General features: G+C 59.0%; 5 protein-coding genes across 5 annotated transcripts; 1 reads left to right on the top strand and 4 right to left on the bottom strand.

The window, feature by feature from the left end:
• Positions 1-119: 119 nt before the first annotated feature.
• On the top strand, positions 120-3,237 carry SPSK_08437 (DNA repair protein XRS2; the record flags this gene model as incomplete). The annotated part of the gene is made up of 2 exons (XM_016735035.1): positions 120-156; positions 221-3,237. The coding sequence occupies 2 exons, from the start codon at positions 120-122 to the stop codon at positions 3,235-3,237; spliced, it is 3,054 nt and encodes a 1,017-aa protein (XP_016587662.1).
• A 181-nt stretch (positions 3,238-3,418) lies between these two features.
• SPSK_09417 (heme/steroid binding protein) lies at positions 3,419-4,597 on the bottom strand (the record flags this gene model as incomplete). The annotated part of the gene is made up of 1 exon (XM_016735989.1): positions 3,419-4,597. One exon carries the CDS (start codon positions 4,595-4,597, stop codon positions 3,419-3,421), a length of 1,179 nt encoding a protein of 392 aa, XP_016587661.1.
• A 1,422-nt stretch (positions 4,598-6,019) lies between these two features.
• On the bottom strand, positions 6,020-9,415 carry SPSK_08397 (uncharacterized protein; the record flags this gene model as incomplete). The annotated part of the gene is made up of 1 exon (XM_016734995.1): positions 6,020-9,415. The coding sequence occupies one exon, from the start codon at positions 9,413-9,415 to the stop codon at positions 6,020-6,022; it is 3,396 nt and encodes a 1,131-aa protein (XP_016587660.1).
• Positions 9,416-11,205: 1,790 nt separating this feature from the next.
• Positions 11,206-12,870, bottom strand: SPSK_09035 (uncharacterized protein; the record flags this gene model as incomplete). Its single annotated transcript, XM_016735616.1, has 1 exon — positions 11,206-12,870. The coding sequence occupies one exon, from the start codon at positions 12,868-12,870 to the stop codon at positions 11,206-11,208; it is 1,665 nt and encodes a 554-aa protein (XP_016587659.1).
• An 877-nt stretch (positions 12,871-13,747) lies between these two features.
• On the bottom strand, positions 13,748-14,647 carry SPSK_09656 (NAD dependent epimerase; the record flags this gene model as incomplete). Its single annotated transcript, XM_016736228.1, has 1 exon — positions 13,748-14,647. One exon carries the CDS (start codon positions 14,645-14,647, stop codon positions 13,748-13,750), a length of 900 nt encoding a protein of 299 aa, XP_016587658.1.
• Positions 14,648-16,524: the final 1,877 nt, after the last annotated feature.

Genomic DNA, 16,524 nt, shown 5'->3' with positions numbered 1-16,524 from the left:
ACTAATTGCCTTGCCGTGAACAGCCTCACCTGTTTCTCTCCCTCCAAATACAACCGCCACATTATTGCTTCGTACACCACACCAGAGGCTCGTCAAAGCCTCCTCCAGTGCCGCCCGCCATGTGGCTGCTCGAGAATGCCGGCAGCGCCTTTCAAGGTAATTCGCTCTCTGCGTCGTCTTACACGCATTTCCTCACACGACTGCTAACAGCCAACAACAGGCCGACGGCTGTGGCTGCGCCCGGGCAAGCGCTACATCTTTGGCCGGACCCGAGCTGAACGTGAGTATCTGTCTTCCACTGCCCGTCATCTTGTCCTACTTCCTGCCAGACTTCTCATCGTCCTAACTTCCCCAGCCGGCCAGCTCGTCATCTCCGACAAGACCATCTCCCGCAAGCACTTGACCATCGAGATCGGTCCCGTCGGCGACAACGACGGCAGCGACGTCGATGCCCGCTCGGCTGTCACCGTCGAGGACCTGGCCACAAAAATCGGCACCGTCATCAACGGCACGACGCAGATCCGCGGCACCAGGCATGTGCTGACGGGCGACCGCACCACCATCAAAATGGGCCACATGGCCGACCTCTTCAGCATCTCGTGGCAGCCCGTCGTCTTCTCGTTTTCCTTCACGTCCAAAGAGCTGCGCGCCACCGCTCCCGACGACCCCCAGAACCCCTGGACCCGCCTGCACCGTGACTTGGGGCCCCTGGACATCAAGTTTGTGGCCGAGTTCCGCGCCGGCCAGACCACGCACGTCGTGGCCAAGAAGCGCAACACCTCGCGCGGCCTGCAGGCGCTGGTCAGTGGCGCCTACATTGTCAGCGACTCCTTTCTGGATGCCGTCGTGGCCGCCGCCGGCGCCGCCGACGGCGCCCTCGAAAGCGACTGGGACGCCGCCTGGCCCAGCGCCCTCGACCACCTGCCGCCCCGCGGGGACGAGCCCAGCAACCGCCCCAGCAGCATCTACGCCCCGGACCCGCGGCGCGCCAACATCTTCGAGGGCTACACGTTTGTGTTTTACGACCAGAAACAGTACGACAACCTGCTGCCGCCCATCAGCAGCGGCCGCGGCAAGGCCTTGCTGCCCGCGGGCGCCGACGCCGTCGTGCCCAACCACACCCAAGTCGACGATTTTGTGCGCTTTGTCAAGGGCGTCGCCGGCGAACCGGGCATGGGCGAGTTTGAGGACGGCAGCGCCGGCCGCGGCGTTGTGGTGGTGCGCTACGTCCCCGCCAAGGGCGACCATGTGGCCTGGTTCACGCGGTTTACCACGGCCGTGGCCCTGCGCCTGGACCACCGCCTGATTGACCAGCGCGAGTTTCTGGATGCCATTCTCGCCGTCGAGCCGAGCATGCTGCGGCGGCCGCTCGAGGTGGAAGAGGCCGCGGGCGCCGCCGCCATGGACGTCGACGTCGACGCCGCTGTCGACGTGGACGCCGATGCCAACGTGGACGGTCCGCAACGCCCGCCGCCGCCGAGCATGAGCATGTCCCAGGCGTCGACGGCCACACGACGTGCGCGCGGTCGGCGCGGCGTGACAACGAGCCGCTTCAAGGGCTTCGATGCCGACTTGGAGTCGTCCGACATCGAAGACGATCTGGGCACCAACGCACTGGCGGCGCTGGACGCCAACGTCAAGCCATCCCAGTCACAGGCCTACAAAGAGGACGACAACATGTTCGTCTCACAACCAGATCCCACTGCCGACGTGCCGCAGGAACAGCCAACACGGCGAAGCAAACGCGGCGCAGCCGCTGCCCGCGCTGCTGCTGGGGCCGACGACGACGACAACGACGACGTCATGGACGACATTGCACCCACGGCGGCGGCCGTCAAGCGCCGGCGTATCGAGGCCGGGCACGAGCCGGTACCGAGGATGGAAGACAGCGACAAGGATGCCGGCGATGACGATGCTGACCTAGCAGTGGCGAAAAAGGCAGTTGCCATCAAACAAGACATGACCGAGGCCGACATCCTGAACCAGGCCCGTCGCAACCGTGAGGCGGCAGAGCAAAAACTGGCCGCCGAGCGCGCCCGTCTCGCCGAGCTGCCCGACGACGGTCTGGATGCAGAAGCCATCCGCAAGCTGACGCTCGTCGAAACCATCGAGGTCCGAATGCCGACCAAGGCGGAAAAGGCAGACAAGAACGGCGCGGCCGTCGACCGTCGTACGGCCGACGGCCGATGGAACCCCGAATGGAACGGCCGGCGCAATTTCAAAAAGTTCCGCCGCCAAGGGGATGTGGTCGGTCGGCCGCCGCCGCGCGTCATTGTCGGGCTGGAACCGGCTAAGACGAAAGAGTACGGCATTGGCGACGGGTACTGGCTCGAAGGCGGCGACGATCGTCCAGAGCACCGCCAGAACACTGCCAATGCGGCACGAAACGGACGACATGGCACACCCGGAGTGGACACGAGTGCTCTGCTGACGCCGGCCGACGTCTTGCCTGTCCGAGACACACGATCCGCCGCGTCACGCTCCAATCGCAGCACAAGCATGGATGCCGATGCAGCGTCTGCCGGCGCGGCGTCCGTCGACATGGAGGTTGTTCCGGACACTGACCCAGAAGACGGCGGTAACGGCGGCGATGACGACGACGAACTTGCCGCGCCAGTCGCGGCACCACCACAAAAAGCCACAACAGCAGCAACAACAGCAGCAACAACAACAATGCGTCCCACACGTCAGAGCCATCGGCAACAGCAACATCACCCCAGCCTGGACAACGACGCGCCAGCATCCACCATGTCGTCGACCACATCGCCACGGCCATCAGCCGACCTGCCGCGGACACGCGCAGGAAAAGTAGGTGTCCGGACGGCCGTGGCACGCCAGACCCAAGCCGCCTCACAAGCCAGGGCAGCCGCGACGACACCGTCGGGTGGCGGCACCGCATCCATTGCCGACCCGCTGTCCATGACGTCGTCGTCCCTGGTCGTTTTTGACACGCCGCCACCGTCGACGCAAGCAAGCAGCAGCCACTCGGCCGCCGCCGCCGCCGCCGCCGCAGACACAAGAGCCGGCCGGGGTGCCAAGCGACCGACGGCGGGCGCTGCGGCGGCGCCACCACCGGCAGCCAAACGGCCGCGGCGGGGCGCGGCGGGCAACAACACGGCCACGTCCCACTCGTCGGGCACGGCCGCGTCCGGGTCGGCGTCGGCTGCCATTGCGATCCACGACGGCGACAGCGACGAAGACGACGGGCTCAAGTTTAAATTCAGGAGCCGGCGGTAGCAGCTCGCGTTAGTCGAGAAAAACATGAACAAAAAAAATGTACGACAATGTACGGGAAATGTACGGATTAGAGCGGCATGAGTTAACCTTGTTTCTATTCTATCCGGGGGGGTATCTAGAGCGTAATATACATTTACGTCGTACTGTACACTGTACACTGTACACGTCCTCCACGGTCCTCTTAATCCATCTCCTCCATGGGACTCGTCGTCGCCGCGTGCTCCTCCACCATCACGCCGATGCGGCACGCCGACAGCATGTTGTCGTAGTTGACCCACGAGTGGATGTCGTTGAACAGCTGGTTGCCGTCCTTGCCCGCGCACCGCAGCAGCTCCCCCGCGCCGCCCGGGTGGAACGGCAGATACGGCGAAATGTTGTACACCATGCCGCCCAGCGCCGTCCACGCGTCCCGGCCCTTGCGCCCGTTCATCTGCTTGAGCTGGCTGGGCGTCACCCGCAGCAGGTACGGCGCGTCGGCGGGCAGGCTGCCGCGCAGGCGATTGCCGACGGGGTCTGCGGCGACGCGGGCCCAGTCGAGGGGGCTGTGGCCGGGCGCCAAGACGACCTTGCGGGAGGGTTTTTTGGGTTTGGTGGTGCTGGACGGCGGGGGCGCCAGCGACGAGGTGGAGGAGAAGGGGGAGGACGCTGTGGCAGGCGCCCGAAGCGACGACGCCGGGGGCCCACGGTTGGGTATCGGGAGGTTGGCCGGGCGGCGGGCTGCATTGACAGGCGCCAGAGCAGCAGCGCCGCGGCTGAGGGCCGGCCGGGGCGGGGGTGCCATGAGGCCAAAGCTTGACGGAGTGGACGCAGTCGAGGCTGGAGGCTCCGCCGTCGCCTTCGCCAGCCTGGAAGGATCGGCAGATGCGCCGGCGCGCTGGGCCGAATAGGGTGACGGGAACATGGGCGGCGGCATGTTGTCCGAGTCGTCGTCGTCTTCTTCTTCGTCGTCATCGTCGTCTCCCGACAGAGACAACGTCGGGATCGCGCTGCCGTCCTGGACGATCGCGGGGACTGCCTTGGGCGTTGTCGCCTCCTCCTCTTCGTCTTCTTCGTCCTGCTGGCCAAGCATTCGTATTGTTGGCGGCGGCGGCGGCGGTGGAGGCATGGACACGCTGTCATGATCTTTCTGCGTCTTGGACGAGGTCAGGGACGAGACCGTTGTCTCTCGGCCGTCCTGTATCACGGCCTTTTCCTGGTTGACCTTGTCCGTTGCGGACGTAGACACCGACGCCGGCGCCTCGTCGGCAGCGTCGGACTGCAGCCATTGCATGAGTGGTTGCGCCAAGGCACGCCATGTCGATGGGTACATGACGAAGAAAGCAAGCGATGCAACAATGAGGGTGATGCCGATGACGCCCATTGTCTGCGTAGGGTGGCGTGTAGATGTGTCGTGGGTTGGTCGCGGAGAACAAAGCCAAATGAGAGCTGCGGCGCTAAACAAAAAGGTGTATGGAATGTGGCGACTGAACGGCATGTGGTAGCGGCAATATTTAGTGGCTCTACAGGTAGTGGTGCTTCGCGGGCCCTGTAACAAAAGTTCTGGGGCTTGCCCCTCGCTGAAATGCCCCTGGGGTCGGTTAGTGATGCCCTGTCGGTAACAATTAAAACGGCCTTGTTATCAGCTAGCAGCGCGTCTTACAGTTTTTCAGGGCAACGCTCGTCATGTAAGATGAGACCAGAGTCCCGACCTACAATAGTCAACTTGTTCAATTTTGCATTGTTCAGATGATTGTATTGTATTCAAGTACACCGAAAATTAAAAAAGAAAAAATTAACAAAGACAAAGAAAAGTGTTAAAAAGACAAGGGTATCTGTTCGAGGTGTGTTGTTTTTGCGTCCTGCAGGTGTCGTGGAAGGCATCTGTTGATGCAGGAAAAGGGCTGAAAAAATCGCTCCAATATACAAGATATACATGCCCGTGTGGGTGGTCCGTTTATGATCCCACATTCCAATAAATAGTAAACAATAAAGAAACGACACGGATGGACCATGCGAAGAGCCTGGCCTGGGACAAGAACGCACGTTGGCAAGCAAAAGACAGAAAGACAAGCAGACAAAGAGCCGGAATGACAACATATGGGATACAAAGACAGAGGACAGAAGACAAAGGACAAAAGGTTGATATTAAAGACCAGAAATAGAGACAAGGTCAATAACAAAACAAAAGGTGCTGCTCGTGTTTTTCGTAAGTTCGTTCATCTCCCAAACCAGAGACGCAAATGCAATACAGACGCAAAAAGTATAGCAAAACAGAAAAAGGGCAAGGAAAGGCACGGCTCTTGTGTCGCATATATACAGTGTGGGTGTGGCCTGAAGCTCAGGGAGCGTCTCGGTCTGTCATTTGTCATTGTCATTGTCGTTGTCGTGTTGGTGTTTGTGTCGTCATGTCGCATGTGCTGTGCTGTGTGGGCAAGGGCCATCTTTCTTGTGGGATATCGGGTCGTCAAATATGGTTGTTGGGCGATGCAGATGGAGTTATAGAAGCGAAGTGAAAGAATATAAGAAGAAGAAAAAAGAAAATCTAGCAGATGTGTCCCGATCCTGTTGTTGTTGGATAAATTGGTTTTCATTTTGGTCCCCGGTTGCGCCGTTCCGTTGTCCCCCAGTCTAAAACGAAAGAAGAAATGGTTGAGTGGTGATTTGTGTGTTGATGTTGCCGTTCGTTCGTGTCTGGTGGTAGTACAGGCATAGGAAATTGTAAGGTTGGTTTTGTGTGAAAAGAGTGACGTGTGAAGACAAAGTGTCCGCCGGTGTGGGCATTCTTTTTTTATTTTATTTTCGATTATGTTGCGATTGCAGTCACAGCGGCCGGTGGTGTCGGTGTCGGTGTCGACGGAGCCTCCAGGGAAGCGGCGTCCCCTTGTATCAGGGCTGCAGCTGGACGGGGGCTTGTGAGAACTGGCGCTGTGTTGTCAACGGCGGCGGCAGCTGGCGGTTGTTTGGAGGGCGTGCTCGGTACAACATCGACCTGGCTGGCTTCCGATAGGGACACAGCGGGCGCACTGGCGCCACCATCGAGCAAAGAGCTGTCGATGCCAATCGGCGCCTCCGGTTTGGGCTCGTCCTTCGCTTCGTCAACACCGCTGCCCGTGTCGAAACGAACGGTCCGTACATTGTGGCTAATTGGACTAAACGCTTCGTCGCGGCTGGTAGGTTCGGTGTCATCGGTGGAGGTTGAACCTGCAGATGCAGAGGAGATGGCCGGCGTGTTCGTCGTCGTCTTCTGCGTCGTGTCGACCGGGTCGGAGACCATAGCGCCGGTGTTGTCTGCCGTCGTGGCAGCGTCCGCTTTGGTACCTGCAACTGACGTGCTGCGCTCGTTGAAATGGTCATTGCCAAGTTCGTTAAGGACGTCGCCGTGGTCGTCGTGGCCATCGTGGACGTCATGGCCATCCTCCAGCAGGCGTTCGCTCTCCTTGAGCAGCCGCTCGCTGTGCGCGCTCGGGTCCGGGTGTGCGCTGCTGTTGTCGCGCTCCTCCACCTCGTCGGCCGCCAGCACACGCCCGCCCAGCTGCACCTCGCTCACGCGCACCTGGAACGTCAGCGCCTTTTGGCCTTCCTGGATCAGCGCCTCCGTCCAGTTCATGCACCGCTTGATGCTCTGGTTGATCTTCTGGCTGTCCACCAGCAGCTGGCGGTGCTGCGCCATGTCGAGCTGCAGGCGCCGCTCGTCGCGTCGGCGGCGGGTGTTCCCGTCCGAGTAGGACGACGACGAGGCGTCGTCTTCGTTGTCGTCGTTTTCCTCGTCCTCGTTCAACGACTCGTCCATGTCCGACCCGTACTCTTCGTCAAACTCGTCGAGGAACGAGTCGTCCGCCAGCAGCTGGTCCATGTCTTGCATGGGGCCCTCGACCGTGGACGACGACGTGACGCGGCTGCCGCCACCACCACCACCCATACCCATGGGCCCCGTGGACGGCGCCAGGGACAAACGACCCGACCGCGACAGACGGCGGAACTGCCGCAGCTCGTTCTTTTGCTTGCGCAGCTGGCGCTCGAGCGAGCGGTTGATGGCCTCGAGCGACGCATTGGTGATCTCCAAGTCTTGGACTTTGCGCTCGCGCCGCGCCGTGAGGACGAGTTCGTCGACCTGGCGGTTGGTGTGGCCGCCGGCGCCGGAGCCGCCCGATGCAGACACATTGGTGCTGCTGCGGCGGCTGTCTTTGCCCGTGTTACTGTCGCCCAGCTCGTCGTGTTCTTCGTCGCCGGTCGTGCCGTCGTGGTGGTCAGCCTCACTGCCGTCGGCACCGTCTTCGGCCAGATCGTCGGCGGCTTGCAGAATGGCGGCGAGGCCGCTGCTCGCGGCGGCATTTGGGCTGGATGTACCGCCAGGACTCGATACGCTCGGGAAAGGGTAGGCGGGGAATTGGGCCGAGGCCGGTGACGGCGCCTCCGAGCTCGGCTGGGAGGAGTGCAACAGACGCGCAACCGTCGGCGGGTCCGCCATGGTCAGACTGCCGTTACGAGAGTGGCCACCGGCACTGTTGTCGGAGCCAATGCTGCCAATGCTGGCGCTAAAGTTGCTCCGCGGACGAGACAGCACATCCAGACGGGCACTGCCGGGCGACACGGGGCCAGGCGAGGCAACGAGGGGTGCCGTGCCGGCTGTAGTTGCGGTACCATTCAGAGACAGGTTTCCTGGAACAGACGGGCGGTGGTTGGCGTTGCTGGTGTTACTGGTGCTGCCGTTGACAGAGGATGAGGCGGACGACGTTGGTGCCACGACGGGGAACGACAGGCTTTTCTGCAAGGGATAGGGCGATGCAGCCGCCATCTTGACGGGCGACATGGGCCGCGCCGAACCGCCAGTCGCGCCAGGTGCGGCAGCGGCAGATGTTGGCTGCGCCGTGGCGGGTGTCGCGGGTGCCCGCCGTGTGGACGACGACGACGAGAGCTTCCGCTCGAGAGCGTCGCCATTGGCGTGGATAAACTTGGGCGCGGATGCGCCAGGTGTGGAGAGGGCAGGCGAAGCCATGGGCGGCGGGACATGCGCAGGCAAAGCCGCCGTCGAGGCGGACGTCGAGGATGGTGGGTGGGCGTTGGCCGGCGGCAGCGACTTGCCGTTGGCATAGAAGAAGGTCGACGCAGGGCGTGCAGACGCGTTGGTGGCGAGGCTGGGCGTGCTGTGTGAAGCAGAAGCAGAAGCCGAGGGGGCCGCTGAGATGGAGGACTTGGCGTCGCTGGCGTAGAAGAACTTGGAGTCAGGGTCGGCGGCCGACGAGGCGTTGTGGCCGGCGCCCCCGACACCAATACCCAATCCATAGCCGTGGCCGCCGGGCGTGCCATTCGGCGTGGTGCTGCCACCGTCGACCCGGCTCTGGCGTGCGCCCGACCGCGGTGTCACATTATTGAGATGGGACGGTGATGAAGCGTCGTTGTTTCCGCTGTAGAAGTGGCTGCTGTTGCTGCTAGCAGAGGACAAGCCGGTCACGCGTCGGGCAAGTGGCGTGGACACGGTGACAGTCTGGTAGGGCGAGGAGGCGGTGTGGGCGTTGGGGGTGGTGGAGCTGTTGGAGCTGAGGGTGGGCGTTCTTGTGGACGACGATGTCGAGGAGGCAGCGATCTTGGGCGTCAGCGGAGCGCGAGTGAACGGCCGCGAGGCCAGCGTGGGCTTGCGCGGCGTGTCTTTGTCGTAGCCCATGGCGACAGAGGGAGAAGACGATGGTGTGGATGCCGACGAGAAGGACGACAGGGCCGAGAGCGTGGAGAGCGTCGACCGAGGTGCAGGAGACGGAAGAGGCGGCTTTAGGAATCGAGGCGTGGCCGGTCCCTGGGACAGCGCGGCATTGCCGTCACGGGTGCGGAGAGCGAGACGCGGCGTGGCGCTGGTAGCAGGCGGCCGATTGGACGGGGAGGTGGCAAGCCGCGAGGATGCCCTGATGTGAGGAGATGCGGTTGCCGTCGAGGCGACGGACGAGGAGGCTGCTGAAGAGGCCGAAGAAACAGCCGAAACTGTCGAGGACGCTCGTTTCGCGTCGATGCCTATTGTCGAGGCTGGACGGCGCGGTCGTGCGGGCGGTGGCAACGGCACACGCGGCGACGCATTGGTGTGCAGTGGTCGGAATGCGGCAGGTGTCTTTGTCGCTGTTGTTGTTGATTTTGCCGCCGTCGAGATGGACAGTCTGGACGGTGTTCGTGGCGGGTGATGTTGTGGTGTGGTGGTGTTGGTCCGGCGCATAGTGGCTGCCGGGCGTTATTTTGGTGCTCTTCTAGCGGGTTTTGGCGCCCATTGGCGTCTTTTTGGCGTGTTTTGGTGGTACGAATTTGGTAATGACTTTTGGTGTGACTTTTCTGTATTTTTTTTCGCCCTTGTTGCCCGTTCCGCTTCCCGTGGATTGGCTCCCTGGTGGTTTTCGTACTTTTTTTTCATAGACCTTTTACCTGCAGTCGGTCCCTCTCCAACAAAGCGGTGTGGGAGGCTGGGACTTGCATCCCTTCTTATCCCGTCCTGGCCAAGCTCGACTCCAGTGCTCAGATCCACCAACTTTACAACAATACACCGCCGGTCTGTGCTATCTCCACCAAAACAGCAAGGATGCCCTGTTATGTGCACGTGACTGGCCCTTGCCGATCGGAATGCAATTCCAGGGCGCTGTTGTTGTGATTGCATTTCTGGGCACATCCTGGGCAATAATGGAACGTGATGGCGTGTTATTTTACTCGTTTTGACATCTCGAGTTGCTCTCGGCTTTTTTTCATGTTGATTTAGACACTTTCATCCCATGTTTTTTTGGGTCACCAACCGGCTCTGCCGTCCCCTGCCGTTCCGTCCCCTTTTTTCCCTCGTTTTCCCAGTTTCTTTTGTTTACATAGTCTTAGCGGCCGGCTCCAGCGTCCCTTTGTTTACTTAATGCCCTGTAATATAGGGGCTTTAGTGTGGCTTCCAAACCTTCAATGCCTGCAATAGCACCCCACGATTTGCACCAGTGTTTCTCCTCGGCCAAGTCTAGGCAAATCGCGTCATGCGTTATCCGGCTGTTATTTCGTGTTGTTGTTTTCGCGGAGCGGGCATCCGGACAATTGCACGGACTACGTCGAACTCACAATCCACGGGCATCTGCAGGTACTCAATGTACTCCACCGACTCGGGCAGCAAGCGGATAATAGCGCGAACGGTGGAGATTGTCGACGCCCAATGGCCCACTGACTCTGGCGGTGTGGTTTGGAAGCAAACATGGACATGAACGACTGAGTGATGACCATGAGCGATCTGTGTGTCCAGACTCGAGGGTTTAGACTTATCTTGAGACAAGATGCAGCGTGACAATACCATTGTCTCAGTCATTCGTGACGTAGATGCCAGACAAGAGGGGCTATGTTCAATGTGCGACGATCCGGGGAAATTGGATATTCAAATCACGAATCTTCGGCATTCTGTGCGCCGATGCGACATAAAAATAATAATGCAGCGAATAGCCACCAGAAATTTGAGATAGCTTCAGTCACAGACAGATCATGGCGCCACAAATACGTACGGGGCTCCTACAGTCACCGGGTTAGATGGCTATCAGTGACTTGTAAAAGGTTAAATGAGAAATATCTAAGTGTGATTATCGAACAGGGTCAAAAGACTGCATGCCATGTCATCAGAGACAGGTGGGGGATGATGAAAGACTATAAGGAGCAGAGACAGAAAAAGGGAGGGAGGAAAACTATGTATGTATGGGTGTAACTAGAGGGGAGGGTCGACGGTCAAGGAGCACACGCCTAGAGGTTAACAAAATAATGCAGATTCTCAGCATCATATGAGCGTAAGCGGTGAAAAAGGTAAAGGAAAAGAAAAAGGAAAAGGAAAAGGAAAAGAAAATGTAAGGCGAAAGTAGCAAAACAGCCTCCTTCGGCCCCAGGCTATAATGAATCAAACAGGACAATCAAGGCCGCCTGACAAGACAACCAAAAAACCAACGAAACTCAAAACGTAAAAGCCTCCGGCCGAGTCCACCGGAAGCGCTGTGACGTTTCGCGTCTCTAAGAACGGGGCACGTTGGGCGCCTCCGCAGCGGCCTCGGCGGCCGCTGCCCGGAACGCGGCGTCGTTGCCCTCCGACGGCTCGCCTGGCTCTTTGTTGCTGCTGCCACGCGCCCAGCCACGCTTCGATTCCTTGTCCTTGTTCTTCTTCTTGGACTCCTTGTCCTTCTTCATCGCCGCCTCCGCCACCAGCTGCTCAAACGCCATGTAGTCGCCCTCCTCCTCGGGCGTCCGCTGCGCCCGGTTGCACACGTCGCCAATCAGAACCAGCGCCTCGGCGCGCTGCAGCCGCTTCTGGAGGGGCACCTTCTTGTCGTGCAGCAGCGCGTCGCACACGTCCCGCAGCACGCTCTGGATCTCAAATTTGCTGCCGCGCCACGCCGCTGTCAGAATCTTACCCGTCACCCGCCGCTCGTACTCGCCCCGCTTCTCGTCCGTCCAGTCCTCGCCGCCGCGCTCCTCCATCCGCGCCATCTCCTCCATCGTCTGCTGCGCCTCAATGGCCGAGCTGATCGTGTTCCACGTGTCCTTGACCAGCGTGCCCTTGTCGCGCATCCGGCTGAAGAAGCCGCTGATGCCGAACAGCTTCTGGCTGCGCAGCAAGCCCGTCGCCTTGGACACGTACGTCTGGCCAATGGCGTGCAGGATGTCGAGGCCAAACGACTCCATCTTGAGCTCCTCCACCTCGAGCCGGATCTTCTCTTGGAACGCGCGCGTCACATCCGCGCCGCGGTCCGTCTCCGTCCACACCGACACGCGGTCCTGCAGCTTGCGCACCAGCGTCTCCACGCGCTCCTCACGCACACGCGCGCGCTCCTTCTCATAGGCGGCCAGCTGTTCGCGCTGCTCCTTCGACAGGCCCGACTTGCCCTTCTTCTTCTTGCCGCTGCCGTCCTCGACCGCATCGCCACTGACACCCGCAGCGGCGGCCGACGCCCCCGCCTCGTCGGAGGGGCGGTCCATCAGGGCCGGGCGGATCGGGATGGCGTGGCGGCTGGGCGTGTTGCTGCCCGAGGTCGAGGGAGACGGGGCCGCCGCCGACTTAGCGGCCCCTGACCCTGCCCCTGCGGTTGGCTTTGGCGAAACGGGCTCGCCTTTACCGTGGTGGTCCTCCTCGGCGACGTAGGGCGGCGGCGGCTTGACGTGGCCGCTCTCCGCGCCGAGCGCCTCGCCCTCCGCCGCGGCCTCCTCGGCCTTGGCCGTCTTCATGCTCTCCTTGACCGCCTCCTCTGTGCCGGGGAACTCGTCGCCCGCAGCACCGTCGCCGCCCTCGTGTTGGGCGGCCGCCGCAGCCGCCTCGTCCTCTTCGGACACGGTAATGTCCATGGTCGCCGTCAGGTCCTTCATCAGCGAGATCTCGCCGATCCAGTCGACAAACGCATCGCCGCCAAAGATGGTCGTAAAGAACTCGCCCGGGTCGACGAAGCCCTCCGACGGTTTGGAGGCGTCCTTGCCGTACTTGTCGTACGCCTTGCGCAGGTCGGCATCTTGCAGCACCTGGTACGCCTCACCTATGGCCTGGAACTTTTCGTGTGCCGACGGGTCGTTGGGGTTCTTGTCCGGATGGTGGACAATGGCCTGTTTCCGGTAGGCCTTTTTGATCTCGAGCTCGGTGGCCGTGGGCGCGACCCCGAGGAGGTCGTAGTAGGCGGTGTCGACCACCATGGCGGGCGGGTTGGGAAAAAGGGAGGGCCGGAATAGGGGAGGGTGGTGTCGGGATCGCCGGGACCGGTCAGATCGTCACAGCGTCGAGTTTGTTTATCGTTGGTGTCGTGGCGGTAGGGAAACAAGAGCTCTACCTCAAAAGGGGCGAGGGGAAACGTGAATCGCTACCGCCTCAAAAAAAATTCTTGTCAAGCCCAGCACGCTCTATTGGTGTCGTTTGCAGCGAATGGGTGCAGAGTTGGGATTGGGCTGCGAAATGTGACGTTGAGGAACTAAGCATTTGGGAAGAGAACAAGCGACTTTTGCCGGATAGGACATCTTCGTCATCACGCAGGAACGGCCCTGGCGCTCCCTTGTGAAAGGCAACGTTTTTATTTTAAATTTCTGCCTACCCACCCAGTACGCCCCAGTATGCCCCGCTACAGACAAAACCTAAGCAAGATGGTCACGTGGAACATCACGTGGTTGCCATTCTCCATTCTCCCATCGTCCTATAACCAGGCTCGAGTCAAACGCCCACAACAAAACAAGAGCACGGCATAGAAACACTCGAATACTTGCAATGTATCGCAGTCTGAAGAATGAACGAAAAATCTACACGCTGGTGTATATTATAGTCAAAAACTGTCCATCCTGTCAGGAAGAGTCTCTAGGATATCTAGTTGCCAAAAAGAGAGAGAGAACAAAAATCGCAAAATCATCCAAACATGGACATTAGACAAAACAGTGCCCAGCGCTCGCTCGTCAGCCTTTTTTATATTTGTCTAACTGTTTCCACACAGAGCGAAATCATTACATAGCCCCGTGTCCGTCAGTTCGTCGGTCAAGGAAGTCCCGCGCGATAGCGGCCCCTTCCATTCGAACACGCACTACACGCTTACTGCACGCCGGCAGCCTTCATACGCTCGAAGCAGCCGCGGTAGGCCGCGTGAATCTCGGGGACCTCGTAGTTGTACTCCTTGAGCTTGGTGATGAGCTTGGTGGTGTCCAACTCGCAGTTGCTGCGGCCGGCCTTGATGACCTTGGCCTGCTCCTCGAGCGAGAAGTTCTTCCAGGTGAAGCTGGGGCGGACAATCTCCTTGAACAGCGACAGCACCTCGTTGTGCGAGATGGCGCCGGGGTTGGTGAAGTTGTAGACGCCCGTCTCCTTGTGCTCGGCCAGCAGGATCGAGGCCGGCAGCAGGTCCGTCAGGATGGTGTTGCTGTTGGGGATGTCGACGACGCGCTCGTACTTGGAGATCTTGGTGACAAAGTTGCGCGAGTGCAGGTCGTCGCTGACGGGCATGCGGAGGCGCAGGATCAGGGCGTTCTTGTAGTTCTTCATGATGGCCTCGACGTGGGCCTTGGTCTCCGAGTAGAAGCTACCGTCAAAGTTGGCAGCGTCCGTCTCCGTGAAGCCGGGGCCGCCCCAGGGGTGGGCCTCGTCGTACTGGTAGATGCAGCCGGTGGCAAAGACGGTGATGTGGATGCCCTTGAGGAAGCAGACGTCCGCCAGGTTCAGCGTGCCGATGACGTTGGAGCGCATGGTAGCCTCCTTGTTGTCCTCGCACCAGTCGACGTTGGGGCGGCCGGTGCTGCCGGCGGCGTTGAGGACGTGCGTGGGCTGGACGCGCTCGATCTCGGCGACGACGCTCTCGCGGTTCTCCATGCGGATGGTCGTGGTGTAGACCTCCTTGCCGGCCTTCTCGAGGAGGCTCTTGAGGTGGCCGGCGACCCAGCCTTCGCCACCCCAGATGAGGAAGCGGTTGCCGGTGGGAGCGGGTAGAGGAGCAGCCATTGTGAAGTTTGTGGATTGGGTGGGGAAATGGAGTTCAACGAGAAAAGAAAGCGTGGAGGATGTGATTGACCAAGGGACCAAACAAGAACAGAAAGCGAGTGTTGGGGAGGACAAGGCACAACAAGAACACAAAAGAGGAGGACAAGAGAAGAGGGAGAGGGAAAAGAGGACAGCAAACAATCGGTGAGGAGAAGAAAAGGGGCCCTTTTGTGGAACTGGCGTGCTGCTGAAAGTACTGGGAGGCTGGTCAGAGGTGTAAAATGGTGTGCACTCCAGGTCCAGATGTAGAAAATAGAGGGGTCAGTTGTGGCTTGCTGATGATGGGGGCGGCACGGTGACAGAAGGGCGCGCCGATCTATTACAGAGCAAGCAGAAGGTGGGCGAAGAGGGGCAAATCTTCCAATACGGAATTTCCTAGGCGAGACCGCCCACTAGCCCAGTACAGCGAGTACTGAAAGGGGCGTGGCCAGGGGCTCTGCGCAGAGTGGCGGTTTACGCTGCTGAAAAAGCTCGTATTGCAGAGCATCAGCGACTGCTCTGATTTCCAATGCTCCCTAGGGCACTGTATTAATCCGGCAGTATTAATTTGTAAGCTTGCTGAAACACACTACCGCTTGCGTCCATTCTCTCGAAATACAGCACATTCCACATCAGATGCATAGCAGAAACGTACGATGAGGAAGTACAGGTGAATTGATCATCACATTCGTCTTCACTGACCGTATGCTGCAGGTAGCTCTTACCGCCTTTTCTCCTGCACAATCAACCTGCATTAAGACGAGCCTAAACCTGGTTACAGAAACTGTGCGAATACAGTATAAATGCACTGTATTCGCACTGTCTTTGGGTCATTCCACACCATGGCCGCACGAGGCTGCAGACGAACGGTGCCTGTGCGCAGGGCTGTAACTATGGAAGTTGGGTTTTGTTTGAATCGTATTGTCGGTACGTGAAAGAAACCATTCGAGCTCTGTTGAATGGTGCTACTATTCAAAAACACCGCAGATAAACAGATGGCAGTGGGCTACAAACATTCACGATGTCTGACCTCGTATCCAAGTAGACCAGCCAGCGGATATGTTGCCTATTCTTAAGATCAATATTTAAGTAGAAGATGGAGTGTCGTGTAAAGGTGGCACATGCCGGGTTGGTTTGACAGGTGCAGTAGAACATCCAAGTGGAGAACAAGAGTCTGGTGCTTCGAAGAAAATGAAAGATTGTCGAGGTCTACCAAGTGACATGTAGAAATTTTGATTTCCACAGAATCAGTATGAACAAGATATACGGTATTTTTTTAATAAAAAAAGAAAAGAAAAGAAAGAAATTCAACATTAAAATATTTTCATAACTCATTTAAAAGTAATAATTTTCTTAAATTCAAAACATACGAAAAAGAGCAAAAATGCTCCCCAGCTAGTCCCTTAAAAACGACTCGAACCAAAACAGAAGATCATACAAAACGACAAATGTCCAAACTGTTTCCTTGACCACTTTCTTCTCTTCGCTGTGGCTCACTCTCCCAAGAAAGTGTTTCCTATTCGGTTCCCAACTGTTTGGTGATCTGCCGCATCACAAAACTCGACTTTCTTCGCTGCCCCCACTTTCTTCAGGGGCTTACCCGTGGCTCCATTGGCCAATTGTGCTTTCTGTCTCCACAGATTCACTCGTCCTTGCCAATTCATCCAGTATCTGCGGAGTAACCCCGAGTGCTACTCCATTTTACTGGACATGGCCAACGGTGACTGGCTGCAGGCCTCATTGATCGGGCTGCGCCTTCCTTCTTCGGGCACAGCTTTCTTTCCCTCCCCTCTTCCTTGTCATCTCGCTCCAATACTTCACCGGACTTTCACAGGTCGTCAATTTTGCCGGGGCCACGT

This window comes from Sporothrix schenckii, assembly GCF_000961545.1.
Source record: "Sporothrix schenckii 1099-18 chromosome Unknown Cont44, whole genome shotgun sequence".
In the NCBI taxonomy this organism is placed as follows: Eukaryota; Fungi; Ascomycota; class Sordariomycetes; order Ophiostomatales; family Ophiostomataceae; genus Sporothrix; species Sporothrix schenckii.
Note: the sequence above shows the minus strand (reverse complement) of the source record. Positions and strands in the feature narration are given on the sequence as shown.